The following is a 23093-nucleotide window of genomic DNA, read 5'->3' as shown; positions in this document are numbered from 1 at the left end:
CAGAGGCTTTGCGGGTCTAGGTTGAAAAGGGCACGGGTAGGTCTTGTCGCCTTTCTCCTCCATGAACTGATGTCCTGCAATAGCTGTTTCCTCGTGTATTTGGCCTTGCTCAGTGTGTGCTCTTATTTATTTATTTGCATTTGTATAGTGCTCACACCGACCAAAGGCATTGAGGCGACGTTTCAAGATTCCATCTTAGTTGCATTACATAAATGGGCTGTTGGTTACATTGGCCCGTCTAACAAGTATTCGTTACATTTCTTAGGTAGATGGCTTGGTTACATTAGACATTCATTTGTTGGGTAGGCGTGGGAGGTTATCTCAGTACGTAAATGTGAAGTTGCATTGTTTGAATGCATAGGGAGGCAGCATGGTTACATGAGAGCTGCAGTAATACATAGTACAGTTGATGGGTTAGGGATATCCTAGTCTAAAAGAGGCAGTGGTAATGGGTATGAGTGAGTGAGGGTGAGGCCTGTCAGTTTGTGTGTAAGGGTTAGACAAACAGTCTGGCTTTAATGGCCTTGTTCTCCGCCTTTTATTTCAGTGGGGAAGGGAAGGGACGGGACGGGACGGGAAAGGGCAGTCAGGTGTATGTAGTTGTCGGCAATTGCCTGACTCTTGTGTTGGGACATGTCAGCTAAACGGCTCTGATATTAGTCCATTGTCGCTCACACAGTGAGAAAGTGTTTGTGTTGGAAAGGGGGGGGGGTAGAGTTTCTAAGTATCCTACTGGACAGGATGCAGAAAATGTGTCAAAAGGAAGGGGATACTGCATCTCACCCTTAGGTGTTCCACTTCCACTCCCCGAAGACCCCCAATCTAAGTTATCCTCCCGCACTCGTCCATCCCCAGGAACTTGATCCAATAGTGATGGCCGTGTCCTGGCCACCTGGATGACAGATCCCCGGGGACCAGTAAATGAGACACCTTCAGGTTTCTGACAGTGCCCCCCTCCACTCTGCAGGCTCTCCGCTGGAACCCCTCTGACGGCTTTCCCCCCTCCACTCTGCAGGCTCTCCGCTGGAACCCCTCTGACTGCTTTTCTTAATCTGGATCCTCTGCTGAGTATCCACCAACCCATCTGCAAAGCTTTGTTCTGTCCATTGTTTTAGGGCTTCCATGCTGATGTAGCTCATCCAGAACATAACTGCAACCTTTCTTGCTGGTGACATCATCACCTCTACAAGCTCCCGTTCTAAGGTTTGGTGAGTGCAATTCTTGCTCTGGACTGCATCTGGTAAGTCCTCTGACCCCTGTTGGGGTAGTCTTTGGGGCCAAACGGCCCTCAGGGCACTGTGTACAGACCCTTTACTTGCCATTTTAGCTTTCTTATGGGCCCGTAGGCTTAACCTAGTGGTACAGGGCGCTAATTGTGTTTCTAAGGCCTGTCTGGCTTATCAAAAGTCCAACCGAACACCTATGAATTGTGTAAACATTCTATGGTCCTGAGAGACTACCATCTGTATCTTTCTTCATATTCTGCAAAGTTATTTTCCACATGTACATCATTGTATAAGGATTTCTTTTTTTTTTACAGCTATATTTGGCCTCATTATGAGTACGGCGGTAACCCGCCGGTGTCCGTAACACCAGATACGCCGCCTGACTTCCCGGTGGCACCAGGAAATTATAAGTCCCGGTGGCGCGGGAAGTCAGGTGGCGGGTTTGGTAACTCCCCATTCCCGTGAAGTCCCATAGGACTCCATGGGAGGGGGGGGGGGAGACGGAAGCACCAGCACGTTGCTAACAGTGCCAGTGCTTCTGTGAAAAGTCTACCTGCAGGGGCCGTTGCGCCCGGCAGGGTCAGACCTGCCTGGCATGGCCCCCACTCCACCCTGTAGGCAGACCTAGAGTGGCGGTTCGGATTCAGAAGTGCCGGCAACCTTGCAGGCACCAGTGTTTCTGGACAGCCACACTCATAATAAGCCCCATTTATGTGGACCTTTTCCTTATTGTGTGATAATGAAAAATGCTCCCAAGTCTCATCTCCTTTCCCTCATTCTTCTTATTTGTGCGTCCCAATGGGATGGCACTGACACATTTGCACAGCACAAAATCTCACCAAATACAATATTTGGGGGTGGAGCCTGCATACTTGCTGGGACGTGGCAGCGGTCCTTTCCTCCTGTTTTCCGGGCTTAGCCAATGTTCCCTCTGCAGGTCGTGTGTGTGGCACCTTTCAGTGTTGTCTTTACATTTTTTAATACATAGTCTTTGGGAGCAAATGGCAATCCTTTGTCTGCCATATTTGATCATAGCTTGCAAGCTACCACCCTAAAGGGCAGCGCCGTCATGGAAATCTCCTCTGAAGCCTCCTGTAGAATCACAATGACGTGCGACTTTCTTCTCACATGTCCTTGTCCAAGAAAATGTAATTGCCAGTGAGCTCAAACTAGACTAGATTCTGTCCCACCCTGTAATTATCCTGGGGGTTTTAGCATCTGCTGAGAGTTTTTATGGTGGTTCCCTTTCCTTGGGGGAATCTTCAGAGCTGCTAACTGGAATAACGTGTTTTTGGGTGCTTGCAACTCCAGCCCAGGTGGTTTAAAGCCTTTATTTCCTTATTTTGTGTTCTGAATTAAAACAAGACCTGTAGAATAAGATAGCCCATGTGTGTATCATCACCAGCAACAAAACCCCCCTCACATTGCTAAATAAGCAGGCTTTCATTCAACAGTTGACTTTTCGAAACTGCCCATTTTTTTCCTTTAGTTTGCAAAGGCCCATTTTTACATGTGTGGTGAAAAGCTAGCTAGTATTTCATTTTAAATTCGGTTTTGCATCTTCATCAGATTGCCACACTGTCTTGCAGCCACAATTATTTTCTTCTAGGCAGTATTTTATTTGAAGCACAGAAGCATTGAAATTGGCATGGCTCAGATAGCTGGAGTCTCTTTTGAACTACTGAGCTTTGATACATTTGTTATGAAATGAGCGCGTTTTCCCATGTGGGAAAAGTGAAGCTTCTTGTTGATTTTTCTCAAAGTTGCTTTGACAGGTCCTGTTGTTCAGAAATCATGCCTGTTTTTGCTGCGGCACAATGAGATGCTGGGCATGGCAGGGCCTTATTAATCACAGTGATTTAAGGAAGAACAGATCGAAATAGCGCCAGCAGCATTATTTTAAAGGTGAAAAGTTTCCTTTTTAATGGAGATCTTGGGCTTTCAGCAAGGCAGTTCTGCATTTTCACTCCATTTCTTTTGTACAGATAAGAACACACGGGCACGCTCCCTTAGTTTGTGTCCCCTTGTTCCATCCTGCCCCATGTGTGCTTTGCAAAATGATGCAGCCATCTCTTTGTTGCTGCAAAATGCAGTTTTGAGGCCATGGTGCTCACAGGAGCCAGCACAGCTATTCTGCTGTTTCTGCGCAAATGCAGCTTGGTGATGTGGGGAAATGCTGTTGAGTGGGTCAATATATCCCACATCGGTCTAAGCACCCGCCGTTCAGCCTTCAGCTAACAGGCCTAGCTTTGTTCAGGCTATTGCTGGCTCCACGGCTTGACGTGGCTTCGCCCCTCCAGGATGTTGATAGTACAGAGGTGTGCCTCTTCCCTTTTACATATCATTGGAACAAAAGGAATTGTCTGTTATCCTTGAACATGGTATTCAGTCAACGTTCAGCATTACCTGAAGCCAATAGAGTGAAAGAAGGATCTTTGTTGAATTCAGTCATAGTGGGAGATGCCGAAGTCTTTCCAACAGCCGTACGAGCAGAAAAGGTGGTTTGGACTGGGATTTCTGTAGCGGAATGGGAGTCCTTGTCCCCAAGAGGGGAGTCCCTCCATGTGAGTGCCACTTGCCCCGACCCCTAGGGAGAGTCTTGCTTAGCGGGCTCACCTCCCTAGCCTCAAGAGGGTTGGCTCCCCTCTGGGGAGAAGGGACGAATTGTCAAGATTAGTCACGCTATGCAAAGGAATATCTCCCTATCTGTACAATGCAGTATACTGACATGTTTCGTTGACTTTTCCAACAATCCTAAAGTTAACTCCTACATTTGTAATTGACACTTTGCAAAAGGAATGAAGGAAATGGGTTTCACGTGTTAGTGTATGTTAAGCTCTGACTTCAATCCTTGTTTTTTCAGGTGCCGCTTGTAATGGTTGATCCATCTAGCCAAAACTCTGAACAGCAGATGCAGTGTTTAGATGATCAGGAGGAATTTGCTGAGGAAACTGTGAGTAGGCACAAAGGTGTTGAAGGGGGACAGAAGGGGGGAGTGTGAGAATGGCCTTTTTAAGGAATGGGATAATATTTTGGAAACTGCGATTGCATTTATCCTGAGGAAAAAAAAGAGCATGTGAGTCACACAGGTCTTAAGACTGCTTAATATCTAGGTGGGCTGCTGTTAGTTAAGATTTTCTTTATGCAGCTTTCCTTCCATTGACATAAATGTAACCCCTGGATAGACATCAGTGTAAACCTCCAACATTTTGCTGTGACCTGACTCCTGTCCTGACTTTTGGAGGTAAGTAAAGCCTTTTTGCTTTACTTTCCTTGCTTCACTCTTCTCTTTTCTTCACTCTTCTCTTTCGGGGGCACTGACGAGCCCGTGTGGTGGCTACCATTGCAGTGGGACCCTGTCCTCTTTCTCAGATTCTTTTATTGTTTTGCTGTGGCACACATCTCGTTGCAGTGAAGTGCCGCAGCAGCGGTACTCTATCACTTTTTCTGTTGTAACATTCTTTGATGTGTTCAAGATGTCAGCAAATATTTTTCATAAAACAAGGTTGCTGAATCCTAACCTAGATCTCACAATAATAGTGCAAGAACAGGTGCTTGGTTGGTTGTGATGGCCTAAGGGTGTGTGTGTCCGTCTCTCTCTGCCCCCCTTTCCCTTTCCCTCCCTCTCTTCTCCCTCTTCCACTTCTTCTCCCTCACCCCCTGTTCTACTCTCCCCTTCCAAACACTCAGGTTTCACTTGGCTTTTCCCTTTCTACACTCTTGTACTCCCCGCCCTAATATTCTAGACTTCATCTCCCTTTCTTCCCCCATTCTCCTTCATCTTGCCCTTTCTCTCTCTTCCCTTCTGTCTCTCCGATGTTCTCTCTTACTCTCCTCAGTTTTCTACTAAGACTCTCCCCTCTCCACACTACTTCTAAGTTATGCTCCACTCACACATTTGCCTACAGTAACCCTCGCTCTCCAGCATGGGGTCTGGCATGGATTCACATGCTCGTGAATATTTCCCGTCGTCATGCTGGGAATCCTTGGTAAAAGAAAAAACAGTTTCACTTTCACGTACAAACTGTATTTCTCCTTTAAACCCATCACTGTCCTCTGGGTCATTCTGCCCCCCATCCAATGACAGTCTTCTCCCTAAGCCCCTCCACTGGCAGCCATCTTCAGATCTTTACTGCATGCTTTAGTGTTTTTGGAGTCCTCGAGTTTACTCTTTGAGCTACTTCTTAGTTTTTTGTATTTTTCGACGGAAAAAGGCTCTATTTTTGTTCCAAAAGAATCTGTGTGCTCTTTTCTCCATCTGCTGACAGCAGGGATCTGTTAGGGAATTGCAGCGCCCCTCAAAGGGGGAAGATCATCAAAGTTTCCAAAAGGCTATGAGGCCTATTTCGCGCCCTCCGAACATGACGAAGGAGAAGGAAGGAAGATCCCTCTTCAGGCCCTGCACCAAGTGCGGGTTGCGGAATGTGTTTGTGGAGGACAAGCACCTGCAATACCTCTGTCTGCATCCAGACCACAAGGATGGAGATTGTGAGATATGCCTCAGCTGCTCCAAGAAGATGACAAAGGATCGGCGAAGTAGACTGGTGGCGTGGCTGAACGCCAAGGCCTTTGTCCCGTGCTCCAAGCAGGGTCATGCCTCACCCAGGACTGTCTGGTTGGTTGAGCGGTCTTCTGAGCACCTCATCCGTGGCGGCCCAAGACAAGGCCAAGAACCGCAAGTCCGGTTCCACCGATGTCGCTGCGCAAGCGGCTCCCGTGGTGGACAGGGCGCGATCGTCATCACCATCCGCCTCCATTGCCAGACGGCAATCGAGCTCTTCCTCAAAAAGGAAATCGTCCAACCCAGCTAAGCTGTGGGAGAAGCCAGAGAATCCAGGGATGGAGGAGAAGACCGAACTGCCCAAAAAGGCCCAATTGGCACAGGAAAAGTCTTCGTTGACAATAGAGCTGCTGGCAACTGCTCTTAGGACAGGGAAGTGCGCGGACCCTGTGGAGGGAGCCCCCACACTGCAGAAGGTGGCCGTGCCCCTGAGGCGTGAAACCGCTGTAGTGACTTTGGCAAAGTCAGCTGGCATGCCGGAGAAGGGGATGCTGACCCCTCAGGGTAGAAAAACAGGTGGTTGGGGGGGTGCCAAGGAGGCCCTGGACCAGCCCCAGGCAGTGAAAATTAAGCAGTTTTTTCTTTAACCTATGATTCCGAGCCTAACGACAGGGAATATTGCCAGACCCATGCTGGAGAACAATAGTTGCAGGTCAGTAACTTGTTCCTTTTACTCTTTTATCCCCTGCTCTCTGATAGTCCCTCACTTTGCACTCACACCCAAGTACCATTTTCTCCCACCAACCAATACCTCACCTTGCATGTGCTTTCAGCAATACTTCTCCACTCACCTCTGCACTTTCCTTCCTGCACTTGGTCTTTTCGTCCTCCTTCTCCTCACTTGACCTTACCTGTACAACCCACACTTTCTTGTTTCCTTTGAACCTTTTTATCCTCCACCTTCCTTCCTTGGAATAGGCCATTCTAGAGGGTCTAGATGACGTGTACATGATGATCCTTTGTGCTAGGTACAGGGGAGCCAGGCCGTGGAAACATTTATGTGTCAAGGCGAAGGTTTTGAATACAATCCTTTCCTTGACGGGGAGCCAGTGCACCTGCCTCCTGACCCCAGAGATGTGATCCCCACGTGAGTTGCCCGTTTCGGTACTTAAGGCATTGTTCTGAGCTACTTGAAGTTTGGCAATATTCCTGTGGGAGGTCTCAACAAAGAGAGCATTGCAATAGTTCAGCCTTGAGCCAATGATAGCCCTAGCAATGGTGGCTGTGTTGAGCAGTTTCGAATGATATGCTGCAGAAGGTGCAATAGCATTAACCTGTCTATCCATTTTTTTTATTTTTTATTTATTGTTGTTTTGATCATTAAAACCTGACCTTTCAACATATCATTACAAATTTTAAAAAAGAAAAATATGTAAAGATAAAAATATATTACATTCAATTTTACAATATTTCATAATAAACAACCGTCGAATCTTTATACAGTTATTACATACATCACTTTTCGAAATTATAACATAAAATTAAAAGATTTATCACATTGCTCTTTCTTTAACATCGTTAATCTCTGATAACTTAAATTTCACTAATTCTTAAATAATTCACCTTCAGATTTTACACATGATTTGGACCTGATTCACTCTCAGAGTTAAATAACATGAGATACATATAGTTGTTACATCTCTTCTTCTTGAACAGCATTAATCTCTGGTAACCTAATTTTCAATGAATTTAGATAATTCACAAGCGCATACCTTAATTGTTTTGAATGTCCTCTAAATAATATTAACCATAATTCATCATGCATAACCACCGTCTTGTTGATCAAGTGCTTAAAATAATGTATTCTTGATGATGAAAGACTAACGCATTCTACCACTAAGTGTTTCATCGTTTCTATCTGTTTATGACAGAATCGACAAGTTTGAGCAGATGTCTTCTTCCATCTAAACAGAATATCTCTTGTAGGCCAAATGTTCAATCTAAAGCGCATGAAATCTGCACGATGTCTCGGATTTGGAGATTGTCTTAAATAAGTTTCTATATTGCCTTGTGCTTTTAAGGCAAAAGGATTCGACCCGAATTTAATTATTTTCATGCATGCATCACGGGTTTTGATCCAGTCGTATTCCCACAACTTAGTTTTGGCTTTATTGGGATTTTTGATAAGCAAGATTTCAGAGACATCAGCTCCTTTCAAGAATTTTCTAGCAGAAGTAGGCCATTTCATTGGAAAGATTTCATCTGATAACAATAAGTAGCTAGATATGATGTCAAGTAGCCCATTAGTGCTATCTTTCATGATACATTTTCAATATAATAAACAAACCTTCCATTTATACACAGCGTAAAGGGATATAAGCCCCAGTTTGTATCTAATGATAGAAATAGATTCAGAATTTGGAAGCATGAGCGATCTTTTCCAAAACTTGCTTTCATATTTAACCCAATATGTGTATGTTTGGCATATCTCGGCTTCAAAACCATACAAAATGGTAGGCACATATTTTTGCTTGTAAAATATAACCATAGGGTCAATAGAAAATGTGCAATATTTTGCCCGGATTATTCGTAATTGAGATAGTGCACTCGAATGTTTTAGTTGCAGACAATGTTCCTGCATTTTATCGGACAATTTGCTAGCCACACAGACCTCCAAATAGATGTATGATCTTACAAGCAGCAAATCAGTGCCTTGAAGTTGCCAACAACATGTTTTCTGACCTCGATTAACTCCAAATTGCATTACTTGAGTTTTTTTTAGTATTAATGCTAATACAATTACGTTTAGCATATATATCTAATGCATTTAGCAGATTACATAGGCCAATGGGCGTTTTGGACAGTAACACCATGTCATCGGCATACAAGAGCCACTTAATTGCTACACCTTGTAATTTTGGAGGATCAACAATCAGCCCCTCAATACTAGTGCCAAAATCCAAAAGAAAGTAATTAAACAAGGCGGACACTAACAGGCATCCTTGTTTCAGACCCTGAGTGGTCTGTATGGGTTCGGACAAGAGGCCCTCGTTGTGCAGGCGAATAGAGATTGAGGTGTTTCAATGTAATTGAATTATCCATTTTAGGATATGCCAGGGGCACTTTAAATCCATCAATTTTTTAAATAACAATTCCCTTGGGACCAAATCAAAAGCTGCCCTGAAATCAACAAAAGCCATATAAATTGGCTGGTTGCGTTGGTTGTTCAGGTGAATAATAGCCTTTAAGGTGATCAAATTGATGGCAGTGCCTAACCCTGGAACAAACCCAGTTTGAAAAGGATCTCTGTAATTGAGTTGATTTAACCAACGGTTAAACTCACCTAGGATCAAGCGGGCAAAGATTTTTCCCGGACAGTCAAGCAAAGCAATGGGTCTATATGATGCTGGATTTGTCCTGTCTCCTTTCTTGAATATGGGGAGAATAATTGATGTTTTCCAATTCGCGGGCACTAAACCTGTTAACATAATGTGTTGAAACATATGAAATAGAATGTCTGACCACAAATGTTTATTTTGCTTTATCATGGCATTATGTATCCCATCTGGTCCGGCAGCTCTGGATACACTGAATTTAGATATAAAAAACAGTATATCCTCGCGGCCAAAATTAACAGTATGATTAGCTGTAATGTTATCCCAGGTTATGTCAAGATCTAGGAAAGGCGAGGTGTATATATTGCCATAAAAATCATTCCAAGATTCTTGGGGGATGGAATTCACCTGTAATGAATGTTGGTTTTTAACCGCGGTGTTATTTAACAGAGCCCACATTCCTGCCGATGATTTGAGGATGATTTGTTTCAACATCGCCTCCCCATCAAGTTGGTATTGGGAGGCACGGCGATGTCTAAGCCAATTTTTATACTCCTTTTTTATTTGTTTGGTCTGTTCTTGATTAGACCCCAGGACAAGAGTGTACCCATTTGATAGTCTCCTAACAAGCCTTCTCAATTCACTCTTCCTATATTTTACTTCTAAATCAAAGGCATGACGATGAACCTGGGTGGAGCCTTTAGGACACGCCCTCTGTATTGAAAAGCGCTGTATGGCATGTACATAACAACCACTAAGACATTCATTATTACCAGTATACTGTTCCCACAAGGTATCTCTGAGCGGACATAATTTTCTGTGAGTCCATTTTAATCGATTACCAGCATTATTAATGTATAGATTAGTCACATTCATATTCTGAGGGAGTTTCTTCGTTTCAGCCCAATCATATTTTAGATGTAGTAAACTATGATCACTCAGAATAGTTGGTTTAATGGAGAATTAATTAATATTATTCAAAAAAAGAGTATTAACAAAGATGTAATCCAACGTTACATGGTTATTAGCATTGTGCCATGTAGGTTTAGGAGGTACATCCCCAGGTATAGATCCATTAACCATTACAAAATTGCGATCAGCCATTAGAGTTAACCAGCGACGTTCATCAGACATGGGACTCGAGAGATTAGGAGCTAAGAGGTGAAGATTCAGATACCCCATTATAAACGTGTTGGTAATGGTAACATCTAATAATAATTGATCAAGGATCATGATCAAAGTTTCAAAGAAAACCTTCGAGGATATATGTTTTTTCCCCCAACAGATGTTTATCATGGCATAAAAGCTTTCTCCAACATGAAGCTTTACATACTGAAAGCAGGGTGACGGTGATCTGTGCCAAATCATTTCAATGTTCTTATTCTTTCGGAAGGCCATGAGGAGCCCGGCCATAGGTCGCCCCTTCACCGGCTCTATTGCTGGTACCCCAAAGATATTATATTGATCCCATGTTGGTGTATCGCGAAGCCATGTCTCCTGAAACACTAGTATATCAAACTGGAAGAGGTTGTTGTTTCCATTTGTTAATAAAGTGTCTATGACCTCTAGTGTTCCAAGAGAGTAGACTAAGAGATTTAATCTTCTGGGATGGTTACGATCTCAAATTGTCACTGTCATGGGTGCATACATTAAGTGCAGCTCCTGCCCCCGATCTCGTGGAGGCTATGTTGTCACCATACATTCGACTTTTAGGATGTTGATTATTGGATTGTTTCAGATCATCATGGAGCACATCTTGTGATAGTAGAAAGCCCAAATTATAAAAGGCAGTCCGAGCCAGCCAGAGCATGTTTAAAACCACTCTTGATTGTACATATAAACGTGCTTCTGTTAGATCTTGGTCACTAGTAAATTCAACCAAGCTAATATCAGCTGATGTTAAATCTTCGAGAGCAGCGATATCAGCACAGATATTCAAAAAGCTGGCTCGATTAAGGTCATAAGTGGGAAATGGGTGACCTCGACATTTTATAAGAAGGCGATGGTGATTTTTAAATTGCGCTTTACCGACAAGTCTAGATGACCCTGGGATATGCTCACTCTGTTTGCTCATAGGTAGCATGATAGAAGATGATGAACCCCTGATTCCCACATCCACAGTGTCCTGTGCTGTTATTTTTTGAAGTTTTTGAGGTCCAAGTAACAAGGGTTCAGTACTGGGTATAGCCCTTTGATAATCCTGGGCAGTTAGATCAATTTTACCCAGTGAGCCCTGGTTAACTGACCTAACAGTTTGTGTAAATGCTTCATTTTCTCTAGTATATCTTGCGAAAGAAGCTCGTATCTCCTCACGCAAATCTTGTAGTATCCCATCAGCACGAAGCGCTTGCATTTTATCATCTTGCAGGCGGGTAATATTCGTTTGTTTAATCTTATTCTCCTTAGTTGGCGCAATGTAACACTGTACAAGAGCTTCATTGACTTTAATCTGTTTGTCAAAAGAGGCTCGTAGTTCAGCTTGTAAATCGTGTAAGATGTCATCAGTAGTACTTGAAGCATTTTCAAAAACAGCAGAGGATTGAACTCAAACAGCACATAAGCTCTTAGCCAATGTCCTTTCTTCAACAGATGGTGGTTGAGGACCCCCTACAATTGCAGACTGGGATATAGTTGCCCCATTTTGAGTCTGAATACTCTGATCTAATGGATTTAGAGATAATGTTGTTACACTATCAGGCAAATCATCCAGTGGTTGATATTTTAAAGCATCTTGTGTAGTCTGATTTTCAATGTCTATGCTCAATTTTCGTTTTTTCCTGGCTGATGTCACAAGTCTAACAGCTTTCTTTACTTTTAACTTAGAACTTGTTTTGACAAATGGTAGACGCTTTTTTGGTTCCGGTTCAAGTAGAGTTTGACCTAAGATGGACACAGGAAGGTACTGAATATTGGAGCAGTGATACACCTTGTACGTTCGGGATTATCCCGATCGGCATAAGAGGTGCTGACTGGATAGAAACTTGTGGAATTGGAGGCAAAATACTCTGTTCTTTTGTCATTACCTCAGAAGGATTGATAGGCACTAAATGAGCTCCAGCATCAAGGGTTATACTTGAGACTGACTTTATATTTGGTATTGAATTTGACAGCAAGCCTACCATCACATCTGGTGCATCACTTGTATTTGTTTGCATAGATTGATTTGTCATCTTGAGTATAGTAGAGCGAGATGTCAGAATGCGTGCCTTCTGTTCTTTTTTAAGAAGCATGTGTAACACATGTAGTTCGCTATTCTGGCAACGCATCTTTTCATCTAAAGATTCGTAAAGCTTAGCCAAAGACAATAGGGCGGTATTCATGGCACTCAACGTGTTGTTTAAAGCTGGTGCTTCAGGAAAAGAGAACCTATTTTCTTTAAATGGCATCTGACTATCACGAATAAAATAAGGATGACTAGTATCAGGTTCTATGAACCTGGTACGTCTAGGTGTTGGGGCCACAAAAGATGTATTTGAGATTGATGATGGAGATTTATCGAATAAGACCTGAGATTTGTATAAATCAGGATTCTCAGTCTCAACTGGTGGGGTGGTATTTAGCTTTTGAGCATGGTCTATACACACGCTTGTATGGATGTGTGAGTGATCAGCCAATTGAATCAGATCACCCGTGTTTGAGCAAATATACATAATATCAGGTGTTGCGGATTCATGAGGACTGGATGCTAAGATAGATGCTAATGTATTGTCTCCAAATTCACCAACCGCTGTCAATTTAGCATATTCAGTTCGTAGTAACTGCTGAGCTTCAACAGAGCATAAAGGTACAGGGGGGGGTGCATTCAGTTTAGCCGCTACAGTAGTAACTGCTTGTGATGTGCATATTTCGCCTGATGAATAGGCTAATGCAATTGAGGCATACGCTACTTCTGTTCTTGCTTGTTGAAGTTGAACACTAGTAATACATGTTTTTGAGGCAATCACATCCATCTCTAAGTTAGTACTTAAGGGCGCTGAATTTATTACAGACTCTTTAGAGACAGGAATTATGGGCGGCGAGACTCCGCACAGAACTGTAGTGTTAGGACAGACCAAGTGCTGAATAATGGCCGTCTCAAACACATTAGGGCGAATCACCTGATTGGCCATAGCTAGCTCTGGCGCCGAGGAAACCGTTATTGACGACAGAGTTTTTTCCATTTGTAAGGGCATTGCTGAAGTTTTTTCTGATCCTACAACATCTGTGATGCAATAGGAACGAATATCCACATTAAGAGAAGTCGCTCGTTTCCTCTCTTTATTTTCTTTAATTCTTTTAGTGATCAAGGTCTTTTTAGGTAAAGGTGGCACTAGGTTATACGTATTAGCTACAGACTCGGGCATTCCCGCTTTTAGCAAGTTGATTTGACGTGACATAAAGAAAGATTGTATAATTCTTCAAATAAGAACACAGGTATATTATAAAGTAAAACCCAATAGATCAGTCCTTCAAAAGCAGGAAAGCGTGTCCAGCAATGTGTTTGTCCGACAAGAATCCTCTGGCAACCCGGCGAGACACAGCGAGACAGGAAAGCACTTAGCAATTCACTTGTGCAATTCGCAAAAGGATTTTAACTTTCTCTTTTCGTAGTTTGCACAAGAATCCCAACACAATTAAATAAGATTGATACACAAAAACCACTTAAAAGATAAAGACAACTTTAACTAATAAATTAATTAATAATTAAAAAGAAAAGAAAAGAAGAGAAAAAAAAAAAAAGCAATAGCCACAACCCAATCAGTAGATAGTTTCACAGGTTGAAGTCAGGCAGCTTCCCGTGCCGCGGGAAAAAACGTCCGCTCGGCGAAGACTCAGCTGTTCTACAAAGGTGGCAAGTTCAAAACACAATCCTTAATGCAGGAGCATTCAGTCCCGGCAAACAGTAAACAGTACTTTCTTGTGCTTTATGTTATTCTCGGATAGCCACAAGTTGCCCAGGGGAAGCAATCCGGCCAGACAGCCAGCCAGGCAACAAAGCAGCAAACAGCCAAACGGTGAAAAAATGTTTTAAAAAAAATTCACTTGCCCTTCTCACACTCGAGCTTTCCTTTTATAATGTAAGTTCTGGCACGCACGCCAAAGCCGCCAAACAGCTTAACAGCGTCGCCCCAGCCCTTCAGTCCTCAGGGCTTACGCCGCAAGGGCGTCGGGGGTGCGGTTTTATGCGCAGCTGAGTCAGAGGGTCAGAGGTCAGCAGTCCAGTTCCAGTCCTTTTCGCCTTTTGCAGCACGGCTTTACCAAGATTGCAGGAGTGCAGAAAACAAATGGAAACAGATGGAAATGTTTCTCCGACTTTCTCCGACTTCACAGAAATGCTTTATTCAGCAGAGAAAGATGCCGCCACAGCTTAACAGCGTCGCCCCAGCCCTTCATTCCTCAGGGCTATCAGGGATCCTGTCTCTAAATCCGCTATCTCAAGGTGGATTGTCAAATGCATCACACTATGTTACACTCTTGCTAAGAGAGAACTGCCCTTCAAGCCTAGAGCATGCTCTACTCGGGGCACTGGGGCTTCCATAGCATTCATTGCAAATGTTACCTTAGAGTCCATTTATAAGGCGGCAACCTGCAGTTCTGTACACACCTTTACAAAACACTATTGCCTAGGTACTCATTCTAGATCTGACTCTCAGGTGGGACAGTCAGTATTAAGACATCGTTTCTCTACTGTTCCTTCTTACATCCCACCTCCAACTCCGGGTACTCCTCGCTAGTCCATGCACAGCATGTGATTCTGAGCAGATTAACAATCATCAGAAGACATGCATTACTCACCCTAATAGCATTTCTGATGATTGTATCTGCTTAGATTCACATGTGCCCTCCCTGCCTCCCCACTCGGGGTGGAAGGAACATAGACTTCTTTCTACTTTCTCTCTTCATGTACTCACTCACATTAGCCTTGGGCTCGTTTATGGCAGAAAAAATACAATCGGAGGGAACTCGGCGCATGAGGGATTTTGGGTACACTACACGTCACAATAGGGATAGGGTTATAGACATACCTATGCCGACATCCCCTTTCGGTCCTTGAAAGACAAGATGCAATACTCCACGGTTACCACTGGATGTCAGACCATATGCACAGCATGTGAATATAAGCAGATACAATCATCAGAAATGCTATTACGGTGAGTAATGCATGTCACATCCATATCCATCTTTAGCTGCTTTGACATTTTTTCCAGCAGGGGGTGCTGCGTGTCGATGCCCGTCGACTTGAGGGCCACAGTGTTGATGTCGTCACTGGTATATAGCGCGTGCAGTGACCGTTGTGTTCAGTTACGTTTTTTTCGCGAGCGCTATCAGTTTGGAAGATCTGCATGCTTCGGTTCCATCGTGAATATACGGTTATTTTGCACACAAAAAATGGCATCTTCATCGGCACCCAAATACGGGTTTAAGAAATGCCACGACTGTGGGGCGAAAATTACGGTCCCCCATCGGGTGTCTATGGTGTCTCGGATCCGATCACAAGACTTCGGAGTGTGAATCCTGCCTTTCAATAACGATGAAAGCCCTGAAAAGAATGTAGAGGGAAGTTGGCTGCAGGTAGGTCACATAAATCCCTTTCGACGACTCCGTCAATAAAAAAAAAAGATCTACCGACGAGTCGAGAGGCGACTTTCCTCATCAGAATAAACCTAAAAGGCGATCTCGATCTAGAAGTGGGTCTCACCACTCGTCATCTTCACGACATACAAAGAAAAGGCAACACAGGTCGCCGTTTCATCATCGAGTTCCTCCCCTGAACGGGTTGCTTGCCCGACCTAATCGGCCTCTCCGGCTGAATGGGAGAGATTCAGACTGAAAATGCTTCTGGTCTTCGAGAATGCAGCCTTGACCCCCTCGAAGAAGAAGAGTAAGAGTCATGCCCATGTCGAGAAACCCGACAAAGGACAAAACTCGTGCACCCTCGGGCCTGGGTGTCAAGGAGAAAACTCCTTGAGAACCTTCAGAGGTTCCATTGAGTCGAGAAGAAATTCTCTTTAAGGGAAAATCTTTGACGCCGAAAGAGTCCACATCCTTGTTGAAAAAATCTTCAACACCTCAGTTGTCGTAGCCCTCAACATCGACGGCGTCGAAGAGCCCTCTGAAATGGGCTCTCAGGACTCACCGTTCTCAGGCAAGGTGTCAGACCTTCGTCAGGTTCCGAGCAGAGTTGCACAGGATCTTCTGTGGTGGGCCTGGGAGGAAAACATTCTGATGGGAGAACCCTTTGGCAACCATGGCCGGAGATACGGACGCCTCACTCACAGGGTGGGGAGCACATGCTAACGATCTGACCATCAGTGGCCGTTGATCTTCATCAGAGTCCAAATTACACATCAACCTTTAGGAGCTGAGGGCAATCAGAGTTGCGCTGAAGGCTTTTCTGCCCTCTGTACGGGGAAAACACATTTCCTGATAATGACTGACAACACAGTGGCCATCTACTACCTAAGCAAGAGAGGAGGTGTAGGTCACTACCAGTGTGCAGAGAGGCAATGCAGCTCTGGTTCTGGCCAATTCAAGAAGGAATCTCCTTATCAGCAGTTCACCTAGCCGGCAAGGAGAACACAGCGGCGGACGCTCTGAGCAGGCAGAGTACAGTCTCCCACGAGTGGGAACTAGCTCAGGAAGTCCTGCAAGAGATCTTCACCCTTTGGGGACCTCTCAAGTGGATCTGTTCCCGACTGGTGTCAACCGGAAGTGCGTACTGTACTGCTCCAGGGAATTTCCCCCGAGAAGAGCTCTAGGGGACGCGTTTGTGGTGGACTGGGAGTTTCCATTCCTAGACATGTTTCCTCCAGTCCCTGTCATTCCTCAAGTGATCAGGAGGTTGAGAAAATTCAGGAAATCCAGGATCCTAATTGCTCTGGATTGGGCCAGGATGACGTGGTACCCGGACCTTCTGAACATGTTCATCTGCCCTCCAATATGTCTGCCACAAAAAGAGGACCTTCTCTCACCAGGTTCTCCATCCAGAGGTTTCATCGTTTCTGAGAGGTTGAGATGTAAGGATTGGGAGCTCCTGGACGACGTAATGGAGATTTTGCTTTCAGCCAGAAGTCCAGTAACGAAATCCGTATAACGCTGCCATTGGAATAATTTCTGCAGGTGGTGCAGGGATAAGAATGTGGATCCTTTTACATGCAGCACACCTATGGTGTTATCATTCTTGTACCACCAGGCTAATCTAGGGCTCCAGTTTGGTACAATTAAAGGGTACCTGGCAGCGCTATCTATTTTTAAGCGCTCCTATGAAGAGGTATCTTTCTTCAAAATACCACTAGTGATACAATTTCTGAAGGAATTGACAAATGTTTTCCCTCCAATCCCCTTTCAAGTCCTGGTTTGGGATCTCAACTTAGTTTTAACATTTTTCATGTGCGCTCCTTTCGAGCCTGTTCATTCCTGTCCTTGATTGCTAACACTCAAAACTATTCTTTTGGTTGTTCTTACATCAGCCCGTAGGGTGAGTGAAATTCAACCCTCGTCTTGCAAGCCTCCTTACACAATTTTCTTTAAGGAAGGATAGAGTGGGCCATAAGGTTAAACCCATATTTTTACCAAAAATTGTGTCTGATTTTCATTTAACTCACAAAATTAGACTGCAGTCTTTTTATCCTCACCCTCATCCTGGAAAGGAAGAGGAGAGATTACATAGGCTTTTGACCTAAGGCGTGCGCTTACCTTCTACATATCCAGGATGTCTAAGTTAAGACAGCATGATCAGCCTTTTGTTGGTTACACAGGCCATAGGTTGGGTATGGCGGTCACAAAACAAACCATATCTAGGTGGATCATCTTAGGAGTTTCTGAATGCTACAGATTTGCTGGAAAAGATCCTCCTGAGGGTCTCCGGGCTCATTCGACCATGGGCATAGCTACTTCCTCTGCTTTGCGGAGGGGAGTCACAATTCAGTATTTTTGTGCGGCGGCCACATGGTCCACCGCTCACACATTCACAAAGCATTAATGTCTGGACTCTTCCTCGGTCTGGGAAGGTGTATTTGGGAAGGCAGTGTTACATTCGGTACACACAATCCAATAAGGAACTCCTAAATTCCTATTTGAATCTGAAAATTCTGACTCCCTCCTCCAAAAGTGCAAACACTGCTTTTGGAGTCTATCAAAAGATGAGGAATACGTGGAGGACTCAATCCATTCGAAGAACAAGTTACTTACATGCGGTAACGTTCTTTCGATTGGATGTTCTTCCCACATATTCCTCATTGCCCCTGCCAGCCTACCCTGCAACAGAATGTCCTTGTTATTGCAGTTTAACTTCTTTCAGGTTGAGTAACTGTCCTGTGAAAGGTACACCCAAAAAGAAAATTGGAAGTACGCACAAAAAACAGAACTGAGGCTAATGGTCGCTGCATGCGCTATATACCAGTGATGACGTCGACAAGAGACATACCCCCTCGAGGGACTTAGAGTGGACGTGCAGCGCCCCTTGCTGGAAAAACATTCTGAAGCAGCTGAAGCTGGATATGGATATATCGAAACATGAGGAATACGTGGGAGGAACATCCAATTGAAAGAACGTTACCACGGTAAGTAACTTGTTCTTCTTGTATAGGTGATGTCCTTGCTCTTCCTCCTCCTCCTCCAGATCCACGTACTGCAATGGGAATCTGTCATAGAGAAAGAATCCATTAGGAGAAAAATTACTTTTCTCTCAGTAACGTTCTTCTTGATGGCTTTCCTCCCATGGATTCCTCACCGCCATCCCAACCCGCCCAACTTGGCTGATAGCCTCTACACCTTTTATTCTGCAATCCCTCAATGTGAAAGTGCAAGTGAAAATGGGTGGAATTGTGGTCATGGGGCGCAACGCCTCAGTATATAGTGGGCTCGACATCCTGTCTGGTGCTGGGTGAGTAGTTGTTGGGTGGAGGCGGCTCGTAGCTGTGCTGCACCCCCTGGTGACGGAAACGTTTCTAAAGATCATCTCGGCTGCGGATAGGATATCATAAATGAGGAATCCGTGGGAGGAACATTTATCAGAAAGAACATTACCTAGAGGTAAGTGTTAGGAAAGATTTTCTTTTTGCTGTTTTTATGCCATAGACTTCGATGGGACACCCTTTTTTTCTCCTTTGTTTTGAATCCTGTTCTCTGACTTTTTGGAGGTAAGACCTTGTGCTCTACTTTCCCTGTCATGTTGCTCATTGTTATGGGGAAACTGATCAGTCCATGAGACCATCAGTACAGAGAGACGATGTCCCTGATTCACAGAACGTGTTCCAATGGAGTTTTGCCATTATAAAAACACTTCTGTGAATTAGGCCTTTTGCCTCTTAGTGAATTTCTTGTATGTTTACAATTGTTACAATTGCACACATCATCCTAAAGTGAAGTGTGGTTAAGATACTTTATATGCATATAACTTTTGGCTGTTTGCTATCATTTACAGTGTGTGTAGGATGAGGGGGTGCCAACATTCTTCTACCGTGTTTTCTTTAAAAAATATGTCCTTATTAAGTATTTTTTAGGTAAACAAGGTGCATAAGCATATAAACAATTTTTAAACAATCCCTAACCCCCCCTTCTGTGTATGAACTTGAATATTTCTCCACATTTAACACCTTCGGTCCGGTCCAGTCTGTTTCCACCAAGTTACCTCTGTGTCCCCTCCCCCCCCCCCCCACCCCCAGGACCAGATGGGTTGAGTCTGTGAGGAAAGGAAGCCATTCCATTTCTCTCGCTGGAGTTTGGTCATGGTGGGTCCCTGTGATGTTTACCATTTCGTAGATCTCTTTGGCTTTCTGAGACCACATTCTTTCTGGCCGGAGCACTCCCTATTTTTCATCTTATTGTGAGGCATACTCTTGTGGCCAGCAGCAGGTAGTAAGGCATGTGCAGGAGCTGCACTCATCGGTCTATTGTTTTCTCGAGCCCAAACAATACCAGCCAGGGGTCCATGCTACGCGCCACCCCTTCAACATTCTTGATCCATGCCAAGACTTCCTTGCAGTATGCCTGTGCTTTCGGGCATGCCCACCACATGTGCCAAAAGTCTGTATGCTCACCACATCCTCTCCAGCATAATGGATTTGTCCCTCTGAACATTTTGGAGAGGCGCTTGGGGTCGTATTGCCATCTGTAGAGCAGTTTCAGTCCGTGTAACTTGTATTGGCACGGGATGGAGATTTTGTGGGCATTTCTGCAGAGCCTTGTTCAGAAATCTTTATGGATTGGGCCACCTAAGTCCTTTTCCCATCTCTTTCTGAGTTTTTCATTGGCGTCAGATGCCTTGCCCAATAGCGTTTTGTATAACTGTGAGATAAGGCCCTTGGTTGATGTGGTCTCATTGAGTATTTTTTTTCCAGTGGCAGGAAGTCTCTCTGCAACATGTCTTTCCAGTCTGGGGACATCAGTACCCCTTTTGGCTGCAGGAACTGCAAGATCGGGATGGGGTTGAGCTTTAGACCTTCCTCGAGCTGTTGATGGGAGAGGCACGTTTCCCCTTTTATGATCTGACCGACTCTTTCTAGGCCTGCCTCGTACCAGTTCTGAAAACGTTGGGGCTCGACGATTTTGTTTCTGATTGGTGGAGCCCAGATGTGGCCCATTGGGGAAGGCCATGGTGTGTGTCCTTTCATTTCTCTTTTGTTCCACCACAGTTTCAGGAGGGCACCTATTGTCTTGTGATTTATCGCCTTGCTTGGGAATGATAATTTTGGTGCTCAGAGCCACTCGGCCAGTGTCACCGGCCTCAGTATGTAGTTCTCGAAGGCCACACACTGCTTGTCCTTATCCCCCCTGAGATGCGGGATCAGGTTGGGCAGCACGGTAGTAGATATAACAGTCTTGAAACCCCACTCCCCCTTCCTCCGCGTCAGAGTGTTGTTGGCAATCATCTTTTTTTTTCCCCCTGCCATAGAAACTTGCTGAGTTTGATTTTGAGTTTTGCGAAGTGAGCCCTGGGGATTTCTATTGGACGCATTTGGTAATAGTAGAGAACCCTAGCTAGAATCGCCATCTTGATCCCATTGAGACGTCCCAACCAGGGGATCATTAACTTTTCCCATCTATTCAATTCTTTGTTTAACTCCAATATGAGCGGGGGTAGGTTGGCCTCATAGAGATCTTTTGCTTCTTTCGTAATATTGATTCCTAGATATTTCAACATTTTTGGGGCTATTGGGATTTCCAGGCTGACCAGTCCCCCTGCAGTTGCGTCCCTGGGGACAGAATATGGGAAGATAATAGATTTCTCAATGTTGATCTTTAGTCCCGCCCATTGCCCATATTCTTTTATCGTCTGGAGGACTTTGGGTATGGAGGACATCAGGTTGGAGATGTAGAGTAGCATGTCATCTGCGAACATTAAGAGAACTTGTACATTTGAGAACGCTGAGAAAAAAGGAACATTGGTGCTTAATTATTGCAACAGGCCCTCTGCAGCAAGAGACTTTTATTGGCAAACGGCCCGGACACCTTTACTTTGGACTGTATACTTGTGGCAGAGAATCCGTAGAGTGTGCTGCCTTGCACCGTGCTGAACAACGTGGGGAAGGGAAGCCAACTGCTTAACCAGCCTGTCATATTGTTTCTTGAACACTTTTCTTTTTGCATACACAATTTTCCCACACCCTTTTGTATTTAGAAGTCAGGTCTGGTAATAGGTTTATTAGTATATGCCCTTTTATTTTGACAGACTCGACTAGGACTGCGTTATTATTTGATGGTTGTAGCTTGCTTTCATCCTTAGATTTAGGTTTAGATATGCGTTCAGCCAACCCATTGAAGTTCAATAAACACCCTTGAACTGTGATCACTTGTGTCTGTCTTCACTGTTTGATACCATGCCTTCCTTACACGACAAGGTCTTCCAGTACCGCTATCACTGTCGGCAGCGAGTCAGCAGTGTCCCTGAGAAACAGCAGCACATCATCGGCGTATAAGTCGATTTTATGCTCGCAGCTCTCCCCTCGCGCTCCCTTAATTCCTCTGTCTGATCTTATCACGCTGGCGAGTGGCTCAATTGAAATTGCAAATATAATTGGAGAAAGAAGAAATCCCCTGCCTCGTGCACCGCCGTATTTCGATTTCCTCAAAGTCGAACATTAACCATTATTTTCATAGATGGAATCTGCAAATTAGCTAAGATCATCCTAGCAAAGATGGGACCACAACCAAAGGCCTCCTCCAAGGCCCTCTGAAGAAACCCCCAATCCATACATTCAAAGGCCTGTGTCGTGTCCAATGTTTTCACTATAAACCTCTGCCCCATACGCCTTCCCCAGACTATGACATCAACTGCCCTCCTAGTGTTGTGCTGCGCATGCCTACCTTCTATAAATCCTGACTGGTCGGAGTGGATGATCTTGGGAAGGACCCTCGCCAGCCACCGGGCCAATACCTTCGCATATATCTGTCCATCATACTCCTACGTCCCATTTCATTTTCTCTGTACTGTATGGGCATCCGTCAATAGGGACGGAAACAGAACCTTTTTCACCTGAAAAAATGTCTTTTGACCTGCAAATGTAGATGTGGCATGGCCCTGGTAGCATGCGCTCCCTTGTCTCCGCCGCCTTCCCTCAGTCCTCTTTTCCGCATCGACGGGAGCAGACCTGCTTCACCTACGATGTGGTTGAGACCCTTTTCCCCCCCTCGTAATTCCACGTAGTTGGAGTCTTCCCCAGGGATATTTGTCCCTCTATTTTATTCTTTATTACTAATCAGATTTCAATTTTTATAGGACCTAAAATTACACTGTTCTCCTGTACCTCGTCCCTCATTGGCACATGTCGGCCACGGCAGGCTTTAGTAGGTGCCCAGTCTCGGAGGATCCTTTCCTGCGTCGGAGCTGCACGCACTCTGCCTCCAGGTGCCTTGGCGAAGACCGTGGCTCTGACGGTTGGTTGGTGTGCAACGCCCTTACTATCCGGTCACTAAAGAACCGGCTGGCCTGTTGGAGGGAGCTGTTCTCCAGATCTCCACCTGAACATATCATGGAGTACGTACAAGGTAAGTGTTCTATTCTCCAAAGGCACCCGGCAAAGGGGATTCCTTTACTGGGGGGGGGAGTGA

General features: G+C 44.6%; 1 protein-coding gene across 4 annotated transcripts in view; it reads left to right on the top strand.

Moving 5' to 3' along the window:
- The window catches only part of LOC138514136 (zinc finger protein 420-like), a 1401466-nt gene that overhangs the window by 107079 nt on the left and 1271294 nt on the right, over positions 1-23093 (top strand). For all 4 annotated transcript variants that reach the window (XM_069629436.1, XM_069629435.1, XM_069629434.1 and 1 more), the window contains exon 4: positions 4090-4179. In XM_069629436.1, the coding sequence (XP_069485537.1) occupies positions 4090-4179 (90 nt within the window). The remainder of the gene's footprint in view (positions 1-4089; positions 4180-23093) is intronic.

Source organism: Ambystoma mexicanum, chromosome 12, assembly GCF_040938575.1.
Source record: "Ambystoma mexicanum isolate Mex_15411 chromosome 12, UKY_AmexF1_1, whole genome shotgun sequence".
Lineage (NCBI taxonomy): Eukaryota > Metazoa > Chordata > Amphibia > Caudata > Ambystomatidae > Ambystoma > Ambystoma mexicanum.
Note: the sequence above shows the minus strand (reverse complement) of the source record. Positions and strands in the feature narration are given on the sequence as shown.